We start from the raw sequence: 22,618 nt of genomic DNA on the forward strand, positions 1-22,618 counted from the left end.
AGGCCCCATAGTGGCTGCCCGAACTGCCCTATAGATGGGAGGGATCTAGGGGATTATGGGGCCTGGCATGGAGCAGCAGTAGGGTGTGTCTCTTCTGTGCCACCCTTCCGGCCTGTTGCGCTCGGCTTCACCACTGCGTCAGGAAGTAGAGCACCCCACCACGGTGCACTCTGCTTCCCGACACTGTGGAGAAGTGAGGGACAGCAGGCTGGGAGGCCAGTGCCGTGGGGTGGAGCAGCTTGCCAGGCTGCTCCAGCTCTCGCTGCCGTGGTGGTGGTGGTGGCAGTGGCGCGAACCCTGCTGCCATTGCACCAGGCTCCTGTAATCCCCAGGCTGCCTTGCCGGGAGGAGGAGGTAAGGAGGTGGAGCAGGGACAGGGGAGTGTGGGCCTGAGGTGGGAGGGCTGCCCTGGTCCCCTTGGGGGTGGGGATTGTCTCGGGCCCTTGTCCTTCCCCCGGGATGGCCCTGCCTCAGGGAGGTACCAAACCTTGAGAGAACATATTTGTTTTTTTAATTACTTTCAAATTAAAATTTTAAAGCACTTCTAACAAATTGCTATGAGAAACAAGGCCCACAGGTTTCAGAAATAACACTTCCAAGCATGACATCAAAAAATGAACACAGAATGGTGCTTAACCTTTTGCCTAACAATTTGTAATAATTATATTCAGTTCCTGAGGACTTGATTCTGATCTCATTTACACCAGTGTCTCTAAGGAGTAATTTCATTGGTCTCAGTGACGTTACATCGCTGTGGAACTCTGGTGCACGGTGAGCGAGGGGGAAGCAAGCCTTCATGAAATTGGGTACCTGAAATTATTGCTTTGCTATACTCTGGGAAAGTCAGTGGAGACTCCAGCTTTACAGTTCGCTTTTTACAATTCCTTGCAAATTATTTCCAGCAACAAACTAAATGGGTTCAAGTGTTGGAAAAGTGGATTGGGAGCAATTCAGACAATAGTCGGTCTTTTACAGTTACTCACAACTTGTGCAACCTTACTGAAATCGGTGAATTTCACAAAATGCAAATTAATGCAGTAGTTGGCCCCACTCTAATACAGTGCTTGACGATTTGTGACTTTGCCTTAAGTCCTGTCCTCCTTTGACTCTGGATATTGCACCATCCTTTTCATTAGCTATATTCCATAAATGAGATAAATAATCTGACTGACTGGGGTATTTCTGTGGTGCTTGGCATCTGGAATCTCATAGCCAAGTTCCTGTAGAAGCAGATCTGATTTACTCAGTAGTGCATCTGTCACCCTATCATCTTGTTAGAACTAATGTGTCAAACTTACTGGTTTTAGTATTATTCAGGTAGAGATACCATTGTTAGAAATAAATCAAGTTACTGGACTTTGACAATGGATTCATGGCTAGATTCTACTCTTAGTTACACCTGTTCAGCTTCATTATTTCCCGTAGTATTTCAGAGTTTTCCCAGGATAAATATCCTGCTTTGACTGGTAAGGAAGAGAGGAAGAATGGCGCTTAATGTGAAAGGTTTGGATGAATTCTTTGCAGTTGTTAGCCTTAAATAATTGTATCATCATAAAACATAACTTCTGACTTTCTTCTGTTTTATGTTTAGTTGAGGACCCTCTTTGCATCTTCCACCCTCCAAGCTTCCTCGGGATCTCAGAGGTGGAAATGAGAGGTTCAGAGGATGTTGCAGCTGGAACAGTATTACAGCGATTGATCCAGGAGCAGCTGAGGTATGGCAATCCAAATGAGAACATGAATCTGCTGGCAATTCAGCACCAGGCCACAGGGAGCGCAGGACCATCCAACAGCACTACAAGCACACTTTCTTCCACGGAAAACCTCACGCAAGAAGACCCACAAATGGTCCAGCAGTCAGCACGCCAGGAACCTCAGGGGCAAGAACATCAGGGGGACAATACTGTGATGGAGAAACAGTCCAGGGCCACTCAGCCTCATCAGAACAATGAAGAGCTACCAACTTATGAGGAGGCAAAAGCCCAGTCCCAGTTTTTCAGGGGCCAGCAGCCAGGTGCTGTTGGCCCAAGTTTTTACATTTCTGGAGTGTCCAGTCAGAAATCAAGAACGGAAGGGAGACCAACTGTGAATCGGGCCAACAGTGGGCAGGCTCACAAAGATGAAGCACTTAAAGAACTTAAGCAGGGTCATGTTCGATCACTAAGCGAGAGGATAATGCAGCTGTCCTTGGAGAGAAATGGTGCTAAACAACACCCCCCTACCTCAGGGAGCAACAAAGGCTTCAAAAGTGGTGGACCCCAACCTACTCAGCCTTCTGGCAAAGGAACTGATCCCAGAGGTCCTCCGCCCGAATACCCCTACAAAGCCAAGCAGGTGGTGTCACCGGTCAGCAAGACTCAGGACCACGGACTGTTTTATAATGACCAACACTCGGGGATGATGCAGGAAGTTCTCAAACCCTCCTACCATGCTCCGTTGCCAGCAAGAACAGAAGCAGCAGTTGTCAGATATCAGCCTCCCCCAGAGTATGGTGTGACAAGGTAATTCTAGCTCCTGGCCTTGGAAGACCTTGCATCTGTATATGCTCTTCTTCTTTTTTTTTTTCAATTGACGTGGTTGATGCTTTTAAGCAAACAGGCCTGCTACTCTCTTAAGCTGTTTTCTTTAGCTTTGAAGGTGAATTCCATCAGTTCCATAACTCTACAAAGCTGAGTGGGTTCATCTGTGGGCATTTTCCCTTTTAAACACCTCGCACTAAGCAATCGGATTGTATCAGGCTTTCCCACAGGCTTAGAAATATGCTGTGAGGGTCATAAATAACATTAGCTGAAGGGATAAGTGGAAGTACAGTTGCACAAGCTCTGATCCTGTGCCCATTGACCTCAGTGGAAAAACTCTAGTTGGCTTGTGTGGGTTCTTGTCCTGTATATAAAAATATCTCAAGGCTCTGATTCCCATTACATTAGGGCCATTTTACCTCATGAGCAGCATAAAAGAGTCTCAGCCTGGATGTAAATATAGTATACTATCATTTCAAAACCCTTTGCAATGCCAGAATATTGTAAATTTGGGAATAATGTAAATAGGAATTAGGCCCCATGATTATAATACTGATGATGTATTTATAGGCCTTACCAAATTCACGGCCATGAAAAATATGTCATGGACTGTGAAATCTGGTCTCCCCTTGGGAAGTCTCATCTTTTGTGTGCGTTTACTGAACACAATACAGATTTCATGGGAGAGTTTTATGAGGTTATTCTGGGGGGAGTCACAGTATTGCCACCCTTACTGGACAGAGTGTGGTGGCTGCTGGCCATATGCCCAGCTCTGGAAGCAATGCCCTTGCAGCAGCAGCAGCAGCAGCAGCAGCAGCAGCACAGAAGTAAGGTGGCATTTATCATCCATGGCATCGTTGTCCAAGCTGCCCATCTTTGAAGGCAACGCAGCTGCCAGCAGCAGCTCAGAAGTAAGGGTAGCAGTACCGCAATCCCCCTAAAATACCCTTGTGAGACCTCACAATTCCTTTTTGGGTAAAGAACCCAACAGTCACAGCATTATGAAACTTCAGGTTAAAACAGCTGAAATTGTAAATTTATGACTTAAAAAATCCTATGACTGTGAACTTGATCAAAATGGACTGTGAATTGGTAGGGCCTTATATATTTAAATATAGTGGACTATATTTTGCTCTGTGTTATAGCAATAAAAATCTGGATTAACTCCATTGAAGATTTAGTTGAAGTTGGACTAGATAACCTTCTAAAATCTCTTCCAATCCTAATCTTTTATCATTCTATGATAAATCAAGGGAGTTCTCTAGATCTGCGTTGCTGCAGCTAGGAGAAGAATTGGGTCCAATCTTCTGATAATTTCTGAGCTCTGCAGTTCTTTAAAAACAAATACTGTATTCAGAAGTTCGTCAGTATCTTAAGTCCTATTAATTTCACTTTAGCTGTGAGCCTAAAAATGTCTGAATATGTTTATGCAATTGAATTCTAGTGGAAACATATCAATTATATACACAATTCTTCATTATTAAGCTGTACAGTTGCTCTTATTTTAATGTCGGTTGTTTGAAGCAACAAAAGCTTATAGGTCACTGCCATAGGTAGCTAAAGTGCCATAAACTTTCTTATTGTGGTTCCATTTCTAGGTTAAAAGACACCTTGTTACCCTTGTCTAACCTATTTTTCAGTTGTTTGTAGTTCATAAGTACGATGAAAATGCTTTTTGGGCTGAGATTTGGCCTACAAAAATGTAGTCCAGGAGTAGTTAAAAAAGTGTGGAAACCCTGACGCCCAAAACCATAACGCCAAATTAGGAGGTAATGAGTTACTTGCTTATTTCAGGCCCTCCTCACTGGGGGGGTGAATTTCACTCAGAGGGTGAAATCCTGCCACGTGCAAAGGGTCCTATGCACCATTTATGTGCAATTTAGGTCCTCACCAGTGGGCTTATATGGCACGTAGTCCCTTGTGCTGGCTTCTGCACCTTGGGACAATGCTAAGGAAAGAAGACAACAAGAAGTCTTGTGGCACCTTATAGAGTAACAGATATTTTGGAGCATAAGCTTTCGCGGGCAAAGATCCGCTTCAGCAGATGCAGAAAGAAAAGGAACTCTGCATTGAGAGTTAAAGTCTAAGAAGCTTCAATGATTTATGGGAGAATAAATATCTAATTAGACCACACTGAAAATATTAACATTCTGTCCAATATGTAAATTTTTAAAGTCCTAGGGTCCGGATCCAAGGAGGGTGGAGAAATGTTTTTCGAGGAAACCAAGAAAGAATTGCTAAGAGTCATGAAAGGGCCTAAAAGTCATCTTAGGGTATTACCTTCTGAGTAGTGACTCCTGAGAGCTGGTAGAAACCAGCTGAGCGTCACAGCTCCCACTGTATTCTCATGCTCCTGTTTGAAGGTGGAGTGTGGCCTCGTGTATGCCCTGAATGAAGAGGCTTCCACCATTTTTAGGGAATTATCCTGTAGTCTAATAAACTGCACTGTCAGGACTTTTTTTCTGATACAGCTAACCCCTGTTTCACCTCATTACTTTTAGCAATTCCTTCTTGTCCTCCCTAAACAACATCTCTCTGTCCTCCTTGGATCTGCAGGATGTTAAAATCCACATATTTGATGCTATGTTAATAGTTTAAAAGTGATCTAATTAGGTATTTATTTACCCATGAATTCTTGAAGCTCCTTAGGCTTTAACTCCCAATGCAGATTTCCTCGGCACTAGCCTAAGATGATGCTGAAGTTCGATCTGAATTCCCAGGCCCCGCTCTGCATTTCTGATCATTTTGAAAGCATAAATCAGTCCTTATTGTGAATGTCTGTCTGTCTGAAATTTTGTAGATAGCTTGTTTGCAAAACGAGGGCTGGTAAAGATGATTGTACAAATTGATCAAATACACTCATCCCTTGTTAAATGAGTACTTTACTTATGAGTACTTGCTAAAATGAGGGACACACATACCTACCTTTTGTTCACTAGATGAGTGAACTCCCCCCCACCCCGTTAATACAAGCCTTACCCCACTCCCCAAGGCTCCAAGCTGCCATAATCTGACCCCCTCATTGGCTCTGTGGCCCCAACCCATTGTAGTTTGAACCCCCCGCTGGCCCCACACACCCAAACTGCTGCAGCCTGACCCCCCCCCACCCGCAAGCCTCACAGCCCTAACCCACAACAGCCTGACACCCCCCCCCGAGGGCCCTGCAGCCCCAAACTGCCACAGCCTGACCTCCCAACCTGTAGCAGCCTGACCCCCCTGCTGGCCCCATGTACCCAACCTGTGGCAGCCTGAACCCGCTGCCGGTCCTGTGCACCCAACCCACCACAGCCTGACCCCTGCCCTGCAGCCCCAACCTGCCTCAGCCTTGAACCCCCCTGCCTGCCCCACAGACCCAACCTGCCACCAGGTTTTAACTCTCCCTCCCACTCATGGCCCCAAACTGCCCCCAGCCTTTAACCCTCACCAACCCTCCTCCAAACCCAAGGTTCACTCACCTTTCAAAAGCAGCGCCACCTGCTGCCGCTCCTTCGCCGAGTTAGGAGCACTTGGAACGAATCGGAGACTTTTACATATATTTTAAGGGGAATTTAGTGTCCCTGTTACGAGTTTTTTGCCTACGAGCAGAGAGTCTGGAACCAATTGCGCTCACAGAGCGAGGGATGAGTGTAAAAGCTGATCTTGCCAGATGGGGTGCATAGGATCAGTTGCCAGTGTTCACTGTAAGAGGAGCATGTGGGTGGCCACAGAGGAGAGACTCTGTTGCCACTCAACTGGTTAGCAGAGTGCTCACAGCCACCCACAGCTGGCAGCGTGTGTTTCTATTGGTGGTGCACATCCACACATGCCCTGTGCACATAACAAAATTTATTCCACCCGTGGGTGGACCTTGCTGGTTTATCTGCAAGCATGAGCCTGCGCTGGTGGCCTTGTGGCCTTTCCTTAGGCACATGTAGACTTGGGAACATTATTTGAATTCCACCAGCTAAACATGTGTTTCGAATACCAGCATTAGCTATCTGGAGTTTGTGTAATTTTTCAGTGGAAAGTTATGCATTTAAGAGCCAAGTGAAAATCCCTGTTTATGCTGAGGAACGGTTCTGTGAGAAAGGGAAATGCAAGATAGTGGGGTCACATTCAGGTTATCATCTCCAGAAGCATAACAGGATTCCAGCTGAGTCCTTACGTTAACCACCATTGCTGACACCAAATGGATTAATCTCCACATAAATGGACGATGCCTTGATTTTTACAGCTCGTGAAAAATGCTGATTCGATAACCAAGGAGTTTGTTCTGTCGAGTCTCTTTAAATATTCCTCAGGCAGGGCCCTATCTGCTGGCAGCAAAGTGTACTGCAGTGTTATGTGGCAGAGCTACATTGAATTCTGTGTCTAGGTGGGAATGATGCAGCAAGGTTAATTGATGGTGAAGTTGTTTGGGCCCTTATTGCTCCCTGGTAAGAGGTACTTTCACAAGCAGTCCGACTGACTTCACAATGACTGCTCATTTGGCTGACATAAGAATGGCTGTACTGCGTCAGACCAATGGCCCATCTAGACGAGTTTCCCAGCAGTGGCGAGTGCCACAGACTTCAGAGGTGATGAGCAGAACAGTGAAATTATCGAAAGATCCATGATCACCTGTTACTCTATTCCTGACTCTGCCAGTGAGAGACTTAGGGACACCCTGAGGATGGAGTTGTATGTCTGACCATCTTGGCTAATAACCATCAATGCGCTTATCTTCCATGAACGTACCTAACTCTTTTTTGAGCCCAATTATACTTTTGGCCTTCACAACATCCCCTGCTAACAAGTTAAACTGGTTGATGGTGGGTTAAGTGAACAAATGCTCCCTTTTGTTTGTTTTAAGCCTGCTGTTAACTTCATTGAGTGTCTCCTGGTTTTTGTGTTAGGAGAAGGGGTAAATACACTTCTCTGTTCACTTTCTCCATGTCATTCATTTTATAGACCTATATCACAAGGGTGGCCAACCCATGGCTCTTGAGCTGCATGTGCCTCTTGGAGCCATTAAATGTGGCTCCTCCTCAGAGCCGTGTGTTGGGAGTGCTGTCCGCTGCTCTGCCCCCATGCCCCACCACTGGATGGGAGAAGCGCGTGGCAGCTCTGGGGCAGTGGCAATGGTGGTAGCAGTTCTGGTGAGTTGGCAGCATAAGTTAGAGTTGGGGGAGGGCTGGGGGTGCCTGGCTGAGGGGGATGGGGAGGGGATTGAATGAAGGGGGCTGAGGGAGCCTGGCTCTGGGGAGGGGTGGGGGATTGGGTTATAGTAGGGAGCTGGGGGTGCTTGATTCAGGGGAGGGGAGGATTAGGTTAGAAGCAGAGCTAGAGGTGCCTGGCTCTGGGGAGCGGTGGGGGATTGGGTTAGACTGAAGGCCTGGGGTACCTGGCTCTGGGGTGGGGGATTGAGACCCATATATTAAAAATAAATACATAATGCGTGGCTATTTGCATTCTATCCAGGTGGCTCTTTGCACCCTATCTGTGGCTCTTCGTCCCTAACTGGTTGGCCTCCTCTGCTCTATCATATCCCAGCCATGGTCATTTCTTTTCTAAGCCGAACAGTCAGTCTTTTTAACCTCACCTGATATGAATGCTGTTCCATGCTCCAGATCATTAATTAGTGCCCTTTCCTGTCCCTTTTTCAATCCTAACTGTTATTAACTTCATTGGGTGTCCCCTGGTTTTTGTATTTATGTGAAAGGGTAAATCAAAACTGTACACAAAAATATTACAGAAGAATATCCTTTAATTTGTAACAACTAAAGACCATTGGGGTGTAGTAGTATTACACCATCCATAACTTCCAAATGTAATCAAAACTGTACATGATATTCAAGGTGTGAGCAGACAGTTGATTTATATAGGGAATTATGATATTTTTGCCCCCTTATCTATCCTTTTTCTAATGGTTCCTAACATTCTATTTGCTTTTTTGACTGCTGCTTTATATCCAGCAGATGTTTTCTTGTTCCATCTATATGTTATCTGAACTTTTCTAGGGTTTATTTTCTGTGTGTGTCTTCCAACTGGCTATGTTTACGCAGTTACCATCTCTATCACTGGGAGACAATTGCTCAGGCACAGTTTGAGCTACTTTATCCAGGTATCTGTATGTGTTACCCTTTATTTACTTTTACAAATGGACTGTGCCTGTCATTCTTTCTGGAAAGTCTAATCCAGCTCCCCTTCAAAAAGTCAGTTTATGGTCTGTTTGGCAACAGAAGAAACACTGAAATGAGGATGAAGGCTTTGGCTAATGTGGCACTGATTTGGTAAATGACACTCTTACTTTGGGTCATTTTATTTTCCATGTGTTTTGCTGCAGTCTTCAACAACACTGTGCTACCCCACAGCTCAAGATTATGTACGATAAGCTTCTGTCAACAAATGGCTGGGCGTCTCCAACCTCATACCAAATAGTTCCTCAAACCGTCATCCAGATTTGTTCCAAATTGAAAGTGGTGGCTTGGCTTCGTGAGATATGCCACATATACACTTGTGAGCATGGAAGGCAGCTAATTCCATTTAGAAATCTGGAACCGTTCTGCTGGGATAGAAGGTTTCAGGGACAAATGCCCTTGTAAAGTGGCTGCAGTCTTTATATAGCTCGGCTCTGTCCGCCTCCCTGTCATTGTGTATATTTGCAACACAAGAGGTCTCAGAAGGGAATGCTACTTTTTTTTTTTTAATCTATGCCATTAGCACCAACAAACTGCTGTAGTCTTTCAAGGCATGATTCTCAGTCCTTGCAGGATTCATCATAGGGAATCATCTTATTTCTAGGCCCACAGTGCTCTTGATTAAAATAAGGCATCAGACAATTGCTCCTTGCGCCAGTTTGTTCAGTATTTAGGCAATGTTAGTGTAGTGTAATTATCTAGATATCCATCCATCTCGCTGAGTTGTGGCATCAGAAGATGCAGTGGAGAACCATCATGAACAAACTAGACTGACCTTAAACAAAAACATCACAGAGGAACATCCTCTAATTTGTAACAACTAAACACCATCGAGGTGGAGCAGTATTATACCACCCATAACTTCCAAATGTGAACAGTGGTGAACCTGTGTCTCTGAATCTCCAGAGCCTCTGCTGTTGCTAGCAGCTTTCCCAGTCAGAAGAACAAAATCAACCATTTTCTGGTGTGGTATAAAGCTGCTATTCAGAACTTTGGTGGCAGTTGTGTAACTGACGAGAACTCTGTAAGACAGTTTCATCTGTGGTGAAGCAAGTCCAAAGTCTGTCAGAATGTTTTATGATGCCTTGCATAGCATATGGAAGGACGAAGAAGCGTCACAAGATTTAAAGATGCTATTATTGTTTCACTGTTCAAAAATAAAGGCGGCAAAGCTGACTGGAAGCTACCGAGGCATTGCTCTGCTCTGCACAGCAGGCAAACTGGTAGCTCACTGCATCTGAATGGGCACGTTGCAAAAATATCTAAAGAGAATCTGCTAGAAACGCGGTGCAGTTTTAAACCAGCTCCTGGCACTGTGGACATGATGTTCGTCATATGGCAAGGCCAGGAAAAATGTTTACAGGCCCATGTTCTGCTGGAAACATTTTTTTCATTGATTTGATCAAAACTTTTGATACAGTCAACAGAGAGTTCTATAGGCTACTCTACATAAACTGGGCTGCTCAAGAAGGTTCATGCAAATTATATTTGTTCCATGACCACATGACAGAGCAAGTACTTGCCAGTGGCAACTTTTCCAATACATTTGAAATCTTGAATGAAGTGAAGTAAGACCGCATACTTGCTCCAGTGCTGTTCAACTTGTTCTTTGCTTGTGTTCCCATCCATACAACAAGGGACTTGGATCAGGGGAATGAATATACAGTTGAAAAATGAGGATCTGTTCAAGTATGCATTTCACATGCACATGCTAAGTAATGAGCAACCCCTGGCAGCACAGAGTAACCAATATTAAGGTCCTTGAGGGAGGAAACACAACCTGCATTGAAGAACTGTTTTTGAGAGTACAGCTTAAGTGGACTGGGTATGTGATCAGAATAGAAGACTTATCATATCCCAAAATAGATCTTGTCTGGAGAGCTGAGTCAGGGCAGAAGAAAGAAACGTTGTCCATATAAGTGCTTTAAAGATAATCTGAAGAGCGGTTTCCAGTGGGCTGGTGTCAGTCCCAGAGAACTTGAGCAAAGGTCCCTGAACAGGACTCGCTGATGGTCTCTGATCAAGTTTGAGTGGGACCAGCAAAATTATCTCCAGGCTGTATGTGAAGAGTACCACAGAGACACATCATCGATACAGATCTCCCATGCTCTCAGTGTGGCCAATTCAGTGCATCAGGTTTGGACTGTGAAGTCATATGTATACCCACATGAGAATTGTGACAATATTGTTGTCATCATCAGTGATGAGTTACCAATAGGGTCAGAAAAGCTGTGAGCATGAATCAGCACTTACAGGCTACTTCCGCACTACTGTGATCTGTCAACAGAAGTTACTGTCAAGAGATCTTCCGACAAAACTTCTGTCAACAGATCATGTCCACACACAAAAGTGGATTGCTCTGTCGATCCACTCTGTTGACAGAGAGTGGCCGGACAGCCCAGCCACTCTCCCAACAGAACGCCCAACCGGAAGCACAACAGACCGCGCTGCCCGGTGACCCAGAAGTCCTGTCTGTCGACTGAGGCACCCCCCACCCCACCTTGGAGCAGCCACATGGGATATTTCTCAACAGAGTCTGTTGAGAAAGGTGTTCTGCCTCATGGGGGCGTGGTAGAAGGCTATCGACAGAACACTTTTTTAGTGTGGACACTCTGCGAGTTTTGTCACCAAAACTCTCCAGTGTAGACAGTAGCTATATAGAGACCATGGGGAGAAGGACCTCATTAAAAGACTTCATGGGTCCTTGATGCTGACTCCCCAGAGTGTAGCCATTTGAGAAATGTCTTTGCTGACTTTCCTTAGGTGCTTTCGTTTTGTCATTGATTCTTAGATTATGTGGGCCAGACAGAACCACTAGTCCAACCTGCTGTATTGTACTGTCCGTAGACCTTCCCTGAACTATTTCCTCTTTGAACTAAAACGTCCCTTTTAAAAAGCATCCAGCATTGATTTTATGGTCTTAGAGAAGTGTTAGTACCTGTATTTAGTCTGTAGCTTGACAAAGAAAACCAAGCAGTCCTGTAGCATGTTAAATTCTAACATTTATTTATTAGCTTTCATGGGCAAGATCCACTTCTTTCAGTTTTTAGTTTGGAATAGATAAGAATCCAGAGTTTATATATTGAGGAAGAAGAAAGGTTAAGTAATGATATTTTTTCTTCCAGGTAGGGTTGCTGACTCAATCGGATCAGATGGACCAGACACCCCTGTTGCAACTGGTGTCTGGTCAGGGAGAACTGGCAACCTTACTTCCAGGTCACTGCTAAAAAATAGTTCAAAACTAAGAACCAATCTTTGCAGGACCACACATCTCCTTGAAGATGATTCCCTGTTTACAGCTACATTTAGAGAGTTGCCAGATAGCCATCTTTTAATCCATTTACTGGATGTAATCCATTTATTGTTAGGGAAAGTGCTGTAATCCTGTGGGTAAAAATAGGCTGGGATTTTCAAATGTACGAGACTGTATTTGATAGAATATTTGTGGTGTGTGGCTTCTCCTAATTGCTCATTTATTGAAAAAGAAAATCCTTCTGTTGTGAGTCAGCTTGTTTGGGTATTCTGTAGCATGTTTGGCCCCTGAAAAGTCTATAAAGAAATCTTTTGATTTGTATGAAGTACTCTAGTAAGGTTGTTGTTTTGACTACTTGTGAAGTTGTTGGTTGTTACTGTGATGGCTCTGCCATTTTTTTTCATTCTAAAGTCAAACGTAAAGTTGACTTCTCATTATTTTTCTTTATTAATTGAGCTTAATGTGGTTGTTGTTCAAAGGAACTCAATTCCAGGTGAAATAAAACCTGGCAGTTATTAATTCCAAAGAAAGATAAAAGGTTTCCAAGCTATCCCAGATGATATTATCAATTACGATACTGTTGTTATGACAGTTGAAATTCTGTGTATTGCCTCATCCTGGGCTTAATCCTACTCATATTGAAGCCTGCTGTAAGTTGGGCAAGTATTACACTGAACTGGGGCTGTTGTTAATATGATGTATTTAAAAGTTGAGCAAGGCAAAGCATAGGACAGGGAATGCAGTCCAGTGGGTACAACACGGGAGTTCTTGGTTCTATTCCAAGCTTTGTCACAAACATCAGGCAAGTCTCTCTGCCTCATTTTTCCCATCAGTAACACACTATTTTTTATATTTGTGTTACCATAGTGTCTAGGAGCCCCACTATGCTAGGTGCTGTACAAACTGAAAAGAGATTGCAGCTGCTGCTGCTGCTGCTGCTGCTGCTGCTGTCCCAAAGAGCTTCAAATTAAGTTTATTTAATTGTATATGGTCCATATCGCCTTCACTCTGTAAACTTTACTAGAGCTGAAAATTGTAAAATACGTATTCCAGCATCCGAATGGAACCAACTAATAATAATGATAAAAACTTGTCCAGATCAAAGCCATCAGAATCAACCCTGTGAGTTGACATCATCCTTGAGCGCCTGGATAATAATAGTGAGTTCTGAGGCATACTTAATTACCTTCCAGTCTAGTATTCCAAAGTGCTTTGCAAGAGTGAATTAAGTAAGTGCAATTATTATTATTATTATTATTATTATTGGTGAAATACAAGTAAGCAAATAAAAAGATGGGGCTGATCTTTATTTTTCAGCAGTACCAAAGGTTATACCAAGGAATTCTAACTAAAGATAACAAAGTTCGCTAACAAACAGGTAGTTATCATGCACAACCAGTGAACATTGATTATAGATTTTGACACCGAACGTGCCTGATTCTAATCTCAGTTGCTTTGTTGTAGAGCAAGAACTCATCACCATCAGGCCCAATAACTTCTAGACTCAAAGATTCTGAGGTCAGATAGAACCATGTGATCATCTAGTCTGACCTTCTGCATATTGTAGGCCACAAAACCTCACCCACCTACTCCTCTACAAGGCCCATAACCTGTTGCTAAATAACTGAAATCCTCAAACTTCAATTTAAAAACGTAAGATTACAGAGACCCCACCATTTATTCCAGTTCAAACCACCAAGCGACCTGTGTCCCATTCTGCAGAGGAAAGGGGAAAGCCACCCATATCTGTATCAATCTGACCTTGAGGAAATTCCTTCCCAACCCCAAATAATGATCAGTTAGACTAGGAGCATATGAGCAAGACCCACCAGCCAGACCCTTAGGAAAGAATTCTCTGTTCCCACTTAGTTTAGAGCCTCCCCCCGTGTCTCATCTCCAGCACTGGAGATATTTGCTAATGGCAGTTGTGAATGGATCATATGCCATTGTGAGCAATCTTACCATACAATCCCCTCCATAAATTTACGAAACTCAGTCTTAAAACAAGTTAGGTTTTTGCCCCTGCTGCTCTCCCTGGAAAGCTGTTTCAGAACTTCACTCCTCCGATGGTTAGAAATCTTTGTCTAATTTCAAGTCTCACCTATTGATGGACAGTTTGTGCCCAATTTTCTTACTCCATCATTGTCCCTTAACCTAAATAACTCCTCTCTCCATCCTGGTGTTTGTCCCTCTGAGGTACCTCATGGTGCAAGGGAAAGCTTTCAGAACTGCTAGGGGAATTCTGTACTCAGAATTTGCGCCTCCCACAGATTTTATTGCTTTACTGCATAAAAGTGACTTATGGCAGGGAAGTAAAGCAAAGCTACAAGTATGGGAGAGGAAAAGCGGGGAGGGGGAGAGGAACAGGAACAAATGCTCCTGGATTCTGGCAACAATTTAAAGGGCCTGGGACTCCAGCCACTGCTGCTGCTGCTGAGAGAGCCTCTCGCTTGCTATTGCAACACACTTGGCACGGAGGGGCAGGGGTCTGGCGTATTTCTGAGGAGCTAGGTATGCAACAGGCTCTGTCTGCTCAAGCAGAGCAGAATGTAGCTGCCTGCCTGCTTAGTGAATTGTTCCCATTGTGTTTGTGAATTCCCCCAAGAGTATAAAACAGGTGTAAAAGTTTTAAAGCTCCTTTACATTGCCAGAGTTGTGTAAAGAACAATACAGTCACATAAATGCTTATGGTGCCTTAGAAATTAGAACTGGTCTAGTTTTTTGGATGGAACTAATCTCCTATCAAAATATTCTCCATGAATTGTTTGCTACAGAACTTTCTGGAGATAGTCAGTCAGTAGCCAATGTAAATTATGAGTTTAATTTCCCAGCTCTTACTTGTTTGTTAGCTGCCTGTGACATAGCACTGAGCATATGGCCATGTATATTTATTGTCTGATAACTAGAAATAAAGGGTCAAACCTAGCTACATTGCTGTTAGACAAGGTGGTTTGGGGATTTCCTCTAATAATCCCTACTCCCATTTGCCATCCATTGTGTTGTAGTTTAAATAGATGACTGATTATATTGCATTATTTTGGAAAATGAAATAAACAGAATTTTGCAGAATTTTCAGATATCATGTGCATAATGTTTAATTTTTGGCAAAGAATTTCCCCAGGAATAAAGGCTTTCAGGAAGGGGAATGAGTGTGGCTTAAACTAAGGGGCAGGTTTTCTGCTGATGTAAATTGGTGTACACCTGGGAAGATCTGCATAGTAATTGGGGGCTGTAAATAAACACACTAAATGCTTCTGATGAGGTGGTCAGGAATGAAATAGTTAAAGATGTTTATATTTACACTGCCACTTTCGGTGTCACAGTTAATGACCCATTGGGATGAACAAAATTGTTTCAGGCTGTCTGCAACCTCTGGAAGACAGAAATAAATCAATTTAAACTTGTTTCACATTTTCTGGGTTATCTTCACAAATGCTGCCAATGGTTGCAGAAGAATGGGCTGTGGTGACAGTTGTACCCATGTAACTAACTAGGCCTATACATTATCACTCTAGAGGAGGATTACGCAGTTGATGAACTCTGCTTCAGTGATATCCCACCTTACTATGTGCTGAGACGTTGTGTTTATAAGGAGGTCTCAGTGATCAAAGTAAATTGTTCCCAGTTGTAGATGTAAACCAGTAAACAATAACTGAGGTCAGAACTTGATCCCTGATTGCTCTCTCAGGGACACATGGCCTAACATTTAAAGGCCACCCCATTCAGCTCACAAGTGCCCTTGGCTAGACTGCCAATCAGTGCTTTGAAGTTAACAGCTTCGAAATTCGCGCGCCTCATTTGCATTTTTGAACGGCTGTAATTACATGTCCCTTCTGAAAGGGAGGGGTAATGTGGCCACAGCCTCTGTTAAAGAGTTGCATCTTATATCCAATCTGAATTTGCCTAGATTTGCTGTCCAGGCATTGGCTTCTGTTATACCTTTCTCTGCTAAGTTTGAGATCTCTGTTACCCAAATACATATCCCCATGTTGGTACACTTAGGTCAGGATCAAGTCAACTCTTGTTTTTAGTAGGATCAACAGATAGATTAATGCATCTCAATATAACTCACCTACTCATACAATAAACAGTGGCATTATGAGGTCTCCCACTGCAAAACATCTTTGATGATTTGAAATAATTGATCAGGGTTGTCCAGCCAGCAGTTTTGCAGCAGTCGGTCCTTTGCTATGCTAAAACTATTCAGGAACATCATATTGCTCACTTCACTTCCTCCCATCTGATTCAGCTTGTCAGAATTCTACTCCCCACACTTGCTTTAGGCAGGTAATATTTGAAAGATGAGAAATATATTGGTTGGTTTTATATTAACATCCATCAGCTAGTATTCCCAAATTGTGTTGGTGTTTGAAGTCTGTGATGCTAGTTGTGCATATAGGCAAAAGCAAGACACCAAGACGGCTGTGTATCATTTTAGAGATCCAGATAAATATGTAAGTCATTGTCAATCACATGTGAGTAGATGCTTTATCTGGAGTATTCCTGTTGTGATTTATGTTATGGTAAAACTTAGACATCAGGGTGCCGTCGCGAGATGGCTGAACAATCTTATAGGCAAAATACATGCCTTATCCCAAAGCCCTTACAATCTAGATGACTCGTGTATGTGCAGAAAACACTGCCCTGAACAGATATAATTACCTTTTCCCATATCTGCTTTTATTTAGTCGACAATGTCAGCCTGCTTTCCCAGCAGTTCCAGTACAGCAGCACAGTCCAATGTCCTCCCAGGCCTCTTCCGTTACTGGCCCACTGCACTCCACCTCTTTGACACCACTCCCATCAGCAGTCGCTTCCCAGCCACCACCTGCAACTCCGCCAAGCCAGCAGCTCACACCTGACGCATATGCCATTGTGGAGCGAGCGCAGCAAATGGTGGAGATGCTGTCGGAGGAGAATCATGTTCTGCGGCAGGAGCTGGAGGGATTCTACGAGAAGGCAGACAAACTTCAGAAGGTACGTGGAATGCTCTCATGGGATAGAAGAGGCAAGCACCTATTATAGTGTGTCTGTTACACTCCTGGGCCCAGGCAGGGATCTCAGTAATTCTTCCTAACATGAGGCACTCAGAATGCCTCAGGCACCCTGTCACTGGAGCCAAAAGCTGCGCAGGCCCTGGGACAATGTGGCCGGGGAACTGGCTCCGCTCCCCGGGAAGGGGCAGAACAAGGGGGGAAGGGGCAGAACCTGGGGCACTCAGTCTAGTGAAAGTAGCAGCGGCAGCAGTAAGTTCCAGGCCCTTTGCCCCACCCTCACTGGCATACTTGGCCCCCTGTTGGGCCCTCTGTAAGCCCTTGCCAGTCTTGGATGGACTGTCATTCCAACACAGTAGGCTACGCAGACTCCTTCACTGTGAAGGTGTTGCTCACAAGTCCTTCCGTGTTTCCTTTTCTTGGGAGAATCTAATTCTTCAATGTTTTAATGCCTGCCCTGGGGAAACTTCCTTATCAGTCTCCCTTCTGGAGTGCAGCATCTGGAAACATGGTGTTTTTTAAACTAGCACCTTATTACAGATGTAACGTAATGAGCAACATTTTGTGCATATTCAAAGTGCAAAAATATGTTTAGTGATCACAACAAAATCTGTTCTTTGTGGTCTTGCCTGTGTTAATAGATTTGCCTTAGTCCTTCTTTGGTCATAAGAAACAAATGCACCAGTACTGTGGTTTGACTCATGTTTGGGAGTTGGGTAAAAACTCTTTTCTGAGGAGTTATTTTTAAATTAAAATTAAAAAAAACCCACAACACTTTGGAGCCCAGTTTTAAAACATTTTAAGGCCTCTACAAAGGTGGTGTGATTATCAGAGTTGCTTCCTTTGACTTCTTTGTGGATTAACAAACCTGATTGGTAAATGGTGGCCCAAACTATTGGCACCCACACTCTGTGTAAAATAATTAAATAGTTAAAGACTTTGTTCATATTTTCATTAAAGAGATGTTCTGTATCATGTTTTCACTGTGCCTTTTTGTATGATGCATGAGGCATTTTTCAGTAGAAAAGATACTTATCTAGCTAAATATTTAAAGCAACAATAGAAGAAAATTGGGACGAAGAATATTGAGCAAGAAGGTAGTACATTAAAAAGATATCCACTGCTAAAGAGTGGGCACTGCTCTGTCTCCTGCCCATGCCAATAGTGGATTGCTTATGGTCTGTTTTTAGAAAGTGGAGTCTCTACATTGTAGGCCACAAACAATTACGTACCATCCTTGAGTTCATCCTCAGGATCATCTGCTGGCTGTAACTCAAGCTGCTAACCCACATTAAAAGCCATGTTGCTGGGTCTCCACTGCTGTTTTAACATAAGTTACCTAATGTGGATTAGCAAACCCAAGTTAAGAACACACTTTGTTTTCAGTATAAACGTACCCTAAGTATGGGAAACACTGCAAATACAATATAGACATTACCTATGTGCAAAGGAAAATGCTGTGAAGATTTTTGCATCACTATACAATCAAATGGACTTTTGTGTACACACTTTGAACTTCGTGGGCCAGAGTTTCTGAGAGGAGAGTTCAACTCTACAGTGAATATTGTGTAAAGAGTTGTAAAAATTTTAATGGTGTCTTTTGGATGGCCTCGTTGGACAAAAAATACCGTTTGGATAGGTTGGATTCCAGATGTTGGTTTTACAAAGGCTGAATTCTTTTATAAACTATATGTAAGTATGAGGCATAAAAATCCATATGAGTCTTACCACTCTACACTGGCTGGAAGTTGCATTCTTTTTATCTTTCTGTTGCTCTCAAAGCTTGTGGGATTAAGCTGCGGTGAGCAAGGTACAGCCTGTGGGCTGAATGCAGCCCGCCAAGCCACCAGATCTGTTCCACAGACCACTCCACTGAGACCCTCAGGCACAGAGCAGCCCCATGCTGCTTGAAGAGGCTTCCTGCTCTATGTAGCTCTCTGTTCCAGATGCTGGGCAGAGAGAGAGGGGAAGAGAGAGGATTGGGGAGGCTTTGCACACTGCCCCCACCCCCTAGCAAAATATCTCAGCTCCCACTAGTTGGTTCCTGGCCATCAGGAGCTCAGAGATTTTGCTGTGGTGGCGCATGGGGAGTGGGTGAAGCCTCCCTCTCCCCCAGCTGTTTGTAGCAGAGGGCTGCATTGGGAATGCAGCAGTTCTGAGCTATGTGGGGCTGCAGCAGGCAGGGAGTCTGTCTCAGGATCCTGCAGGGCTGCAGGCCAGAAGCAGCCTAGGTAAGTAACTCCTGGCCAGAGCCTGCCTCTGCCTCACCCCAGCCCCTCTCTCCTATTCCTTGCCCCATGTCACTACCCTATTCTGTCCTAGGTCAGCACCCAAACCCTCTGCACCCCTCTCCTCCAGGTCATAACTCCCTCCCCGGCCCTACACCCCCTCCTACACTCCTCCCTCAGGCCAGAATCTTCTTCTGAACACAGATCCTCTCCTGCATCCCGATCCCCAATCCCCTCCCCCAGATCATGGCCCCCTCCTTCACCCAAGCTCCCTGTCAGGCACCACACCCTATCCTGCATCCCAGCCTCCTACCCCAAACTCTGTTCTGCACCCAACCTCTGTCCCAAACCTTACACCAACTCTGTAGAAGAGTGCAGTCCTGGATCACTTACCAAAATCTCGAGTGGCCCCATCAGAAATTATTGCTCACCACTGTATTAGTCCCTGACACAGAAGAGCATATTCTGAAGTCCCACTGAGTTCAGTGGAACATGCTTAAAGTTAAACAGAAGGGCTTAAATGAATAGCAATGCTTCCCTGAATCAAGGCCCTCTTTGGTCAGTCATTTAAAATAGCCCCATGTTCTTACCTGATTTGATGTGATGCACAGACAAAGAAGGGCCCAGTGCTTTTCTGAGAGGCTCTTCAGGCTCCTGTTGGACTTTACTGGTAATTGTGGGTGTTCAGAATGTCTAAACATAAAGACACTCATTTCGGGGCCTAACTTTAAGCACCTAAATCTGAACATTTTTGCTTTACCTTCCATGTCTTAGTTTCCTCACCTGTAAAATAATAATAATGTTTACCTATTTCACCTGAGGGTTGTGATTGATTAAATAATGAATTTTGGACTTGAAAATTGATCTAAATTGTTGAAAAAAGCTGTATGTAATTTTTTTAAAGCAAAATGTCACTGCAAAATGATGATGATGATGATAATAAATAGGGGCTAGCTGCTCTAATGCTTTTCATCAGTCCATCTGACACCTCTTCACAATCCATAGTGAATTCATCCTCACAAGACCCCTGTGAGGCAGGAATGAGTCATTGTCCCCATTCTATAGATGTGGCTAGTAACAGAGAGTAAGCCGTGCTAGTCTATACACTATCAAAACAAAAAGCAGTCAAGTAGCACTTTAAAGACTAGCAAAATAGTTTATTAGGTGAGCTTTCGTGGGACAGACCTACTTCTTCAGACCCATATCCAGACCAGAACAGACTCAATATTTAAGACACAGAGAACCAAAAACAGTAAGCAAGGAGGACAAATCAGAAAAAGATAATCAAGGTGAGCAAATCAGAGAGTGGAGGGGTGGGGGGAAGGTCAAGAATTAGACTGAGCCAAGTATGCAGACAAGCCCCTATAGTGACTCAGAAAGTTCCCATCATGATTTAAACCATGTGTTAATGTGCCGAATTTGAATATAAATGTCAGTTTGTCCACTTCTCTTTCTAAAAAGGAGCGATAATGTCTCTTCAGTAACACACATACCTTGAGGTCGTTGACAGAATGCCCCATTCCATTAAAATGTTGACTAACTGGTTTGTGGATCTGGAGTGTTTTGATGTCTGTTTTGTGCCCGTTGTCCCTTTGTCTAAGGGAGTTAGAAGTCTGTCCAATATACAAAGCATCTGGGTATTGCTGGCACATGATGGCATATATGATGATAGTAGAGGAGCATGAGAAAGTGCCCGTGATTCTGTGAGTAACCTGGTTAGGTCCAGTGATGGTATTTCCAGAGAAGATATGTGGACAAAGTTGGCAGCGGGCTTTGTTGCGGGGAAGGGTTCCAGGACTGGTGTTCCTGGGGTAGAGACTGTGGCTGTTAGTGAGGATCCTCATGAGGTTGGGAGGTTGTCTGTAGGAGAGAACAGACATGTCACCCAGGGCCTTCTGGAGTGTAGCATCCTGATTAAGAATAGGTTGTAGGTCTTTAATAATTTGTTGCAGTGGTCTGAGTTGGGGGCTGTAGGTGATGACCAGTGGTGTTCTGTTCTTGGCTTTTTTGGGCCGATCTTGGAGTAGCTGGTCTCTGGGTATTCGTCTGGCCCTGTCGATTTTTTTTTTTACTTCTCCTGGTGGGTAATTCAGGTTTATGAATATTTGGTAAAGTTCTTGTAGTTTTAGGTCTCTGTCTATGTGGCTTGCCCAAGGTCACTGGAAGTCTGTGGTAGAGCAGGGAAAAGATGTTTGCAGTGTGAGGGACAGTCTTTCCTCCACTGACAGAACAGAACTGACTGAAATGCTGGGGTCTGAAAAGCAGGCTGTGTTCCTGAGGCATACAGCATCCTCATAGTTTGTATGAATAAATTGTCCATAAGTGCTGTCAAATTCTAGACCATGCTTGAATAGACAATTTGCAATGGTTACAAGGTGGTGATTAATCCTAATGTTATCTGAAACACAGTCTCTTTCTGACACCTAAAAGAGCTGTTACCTTTTTGATATTTCATTTTTCGCTCACTTGTTCATTGCTTTGATCTTTCTTTTCTTTGTTGTTGCTGATGATATTACCTCTTGGAGCTTAATGATCAGGTTGGCATTGTTTCAACCAATGTCTCATCATGTCTGTTACTTGAGTGGGTTGGCATCAGAAGCCATCTGGAGATAGAAACTGGGGGTTGGAAAGGATATTTCTGAGCCGCTCTGCAATTTAAGCATGATTTACTGGTGTTCCTCTTTATCACTTTAAACAAAAGCAGCTTTGATGGAAGCTCTCCTTGTATTCTGCAGCAACTTTGACTCTGGTTGTAGGTGCTGGATTGTGTAGATGGACTTGTGTGGTAGAATGTGCTTTTTGTGGGGGGCAGAAAAAGGATATCTAAAGAAATAAAGGACCTGGAACAAAGCATCGCTTATATGACTTAATACTGATCGCTAATTAAGCTGTTAAACCAGCTGGCTGCGTCATTAAATTAATTTCATTGCAACAGGAACATTGTGTAGCAGGAGGCTTTTAGGCAGGCAAGACTAACATGGGACAATGGTTATGGGGATAAACAATGCATAAATCCTAGGAATCTGGAGTGATAGGGTCTCTTTCCGCCTCTTCCATAGACTTCATGTGTCATCTTTACCTCCTGAGGCCTCATCTGGAGAATGGAAATAAGCAGGGTAACATAAGGTCCCTCAGTGACAAAGTAGCTGGGGAGGGGCATGTGGCGGTAAAGTGATCCAGGGACATTTTGAGAATGGAGCAGGGAGGTGATATTACCTCTGATATGGCATTGCTGAGAGCACTACTGGAATGCAGTGTACAGTGCTGGTGTCCTGTGCTTTAAAAAGAATGTTGAATACTTAGAGAGGACTCAGAAAAGAAACAGGATTGATTGGAGGTCTGGAAACCTTCCACTCCTGTGCGAGACTTGGAGAAGCTCAAACTGTTTAGGTTGGGAAACAGAAGGCTCTGTGGTGGCTTCAGGCTGGTCTCTAAGTACTCATCTGGGGAAATCACTGCTGAGAGC

General features: G+C 43.9%; 1 protein-coding gene across 7 annotated transcripts in view; it reads left to right on the forward strand.

Moving 5' to 3' along the window:
* AMOTL1 (angiomotin like 1) overlaps positions 1 to 22,618 on the forward strand; it is a 104,401-nt gene that overhangs the window by 31,125 nt on the left and 50,658 nt on the right. For all 7 annotated transcript variants that reach the window (XM_074984339.1, XM_074984324.1, XM_074984344.1 and 4 more), the window contains exons 2-3: positions 1,592 to 2,501; positions 16,619 to 16,907. In XM_074984339.1, the coding sequence (XP_074840440.1) occupies positions 1,592 to 2,501; positions 16,619 to 16,907 (1,199 nt within the window). The remainder of the gene's footprint in view (positions 1 to 1,591; positions 2,502 to 16,618; positions 16,908 to 22,618) is intronic.

This window comes from Carettochelys insculpta, chromosome 1 (genome assembly GCF_033958435.1).
Source record: "Carettochelys insculpta isolate YL-2023 chromosome 1, ASM3395843v1, whole genome shotgun sequence".
NCBI classification, from domain to species: domain Eukaryota; kingdom Metazoa; phylum Chordata; order Testudines; family Carettochelyidae; genus Carettochelys; species Carettochelys insculpta.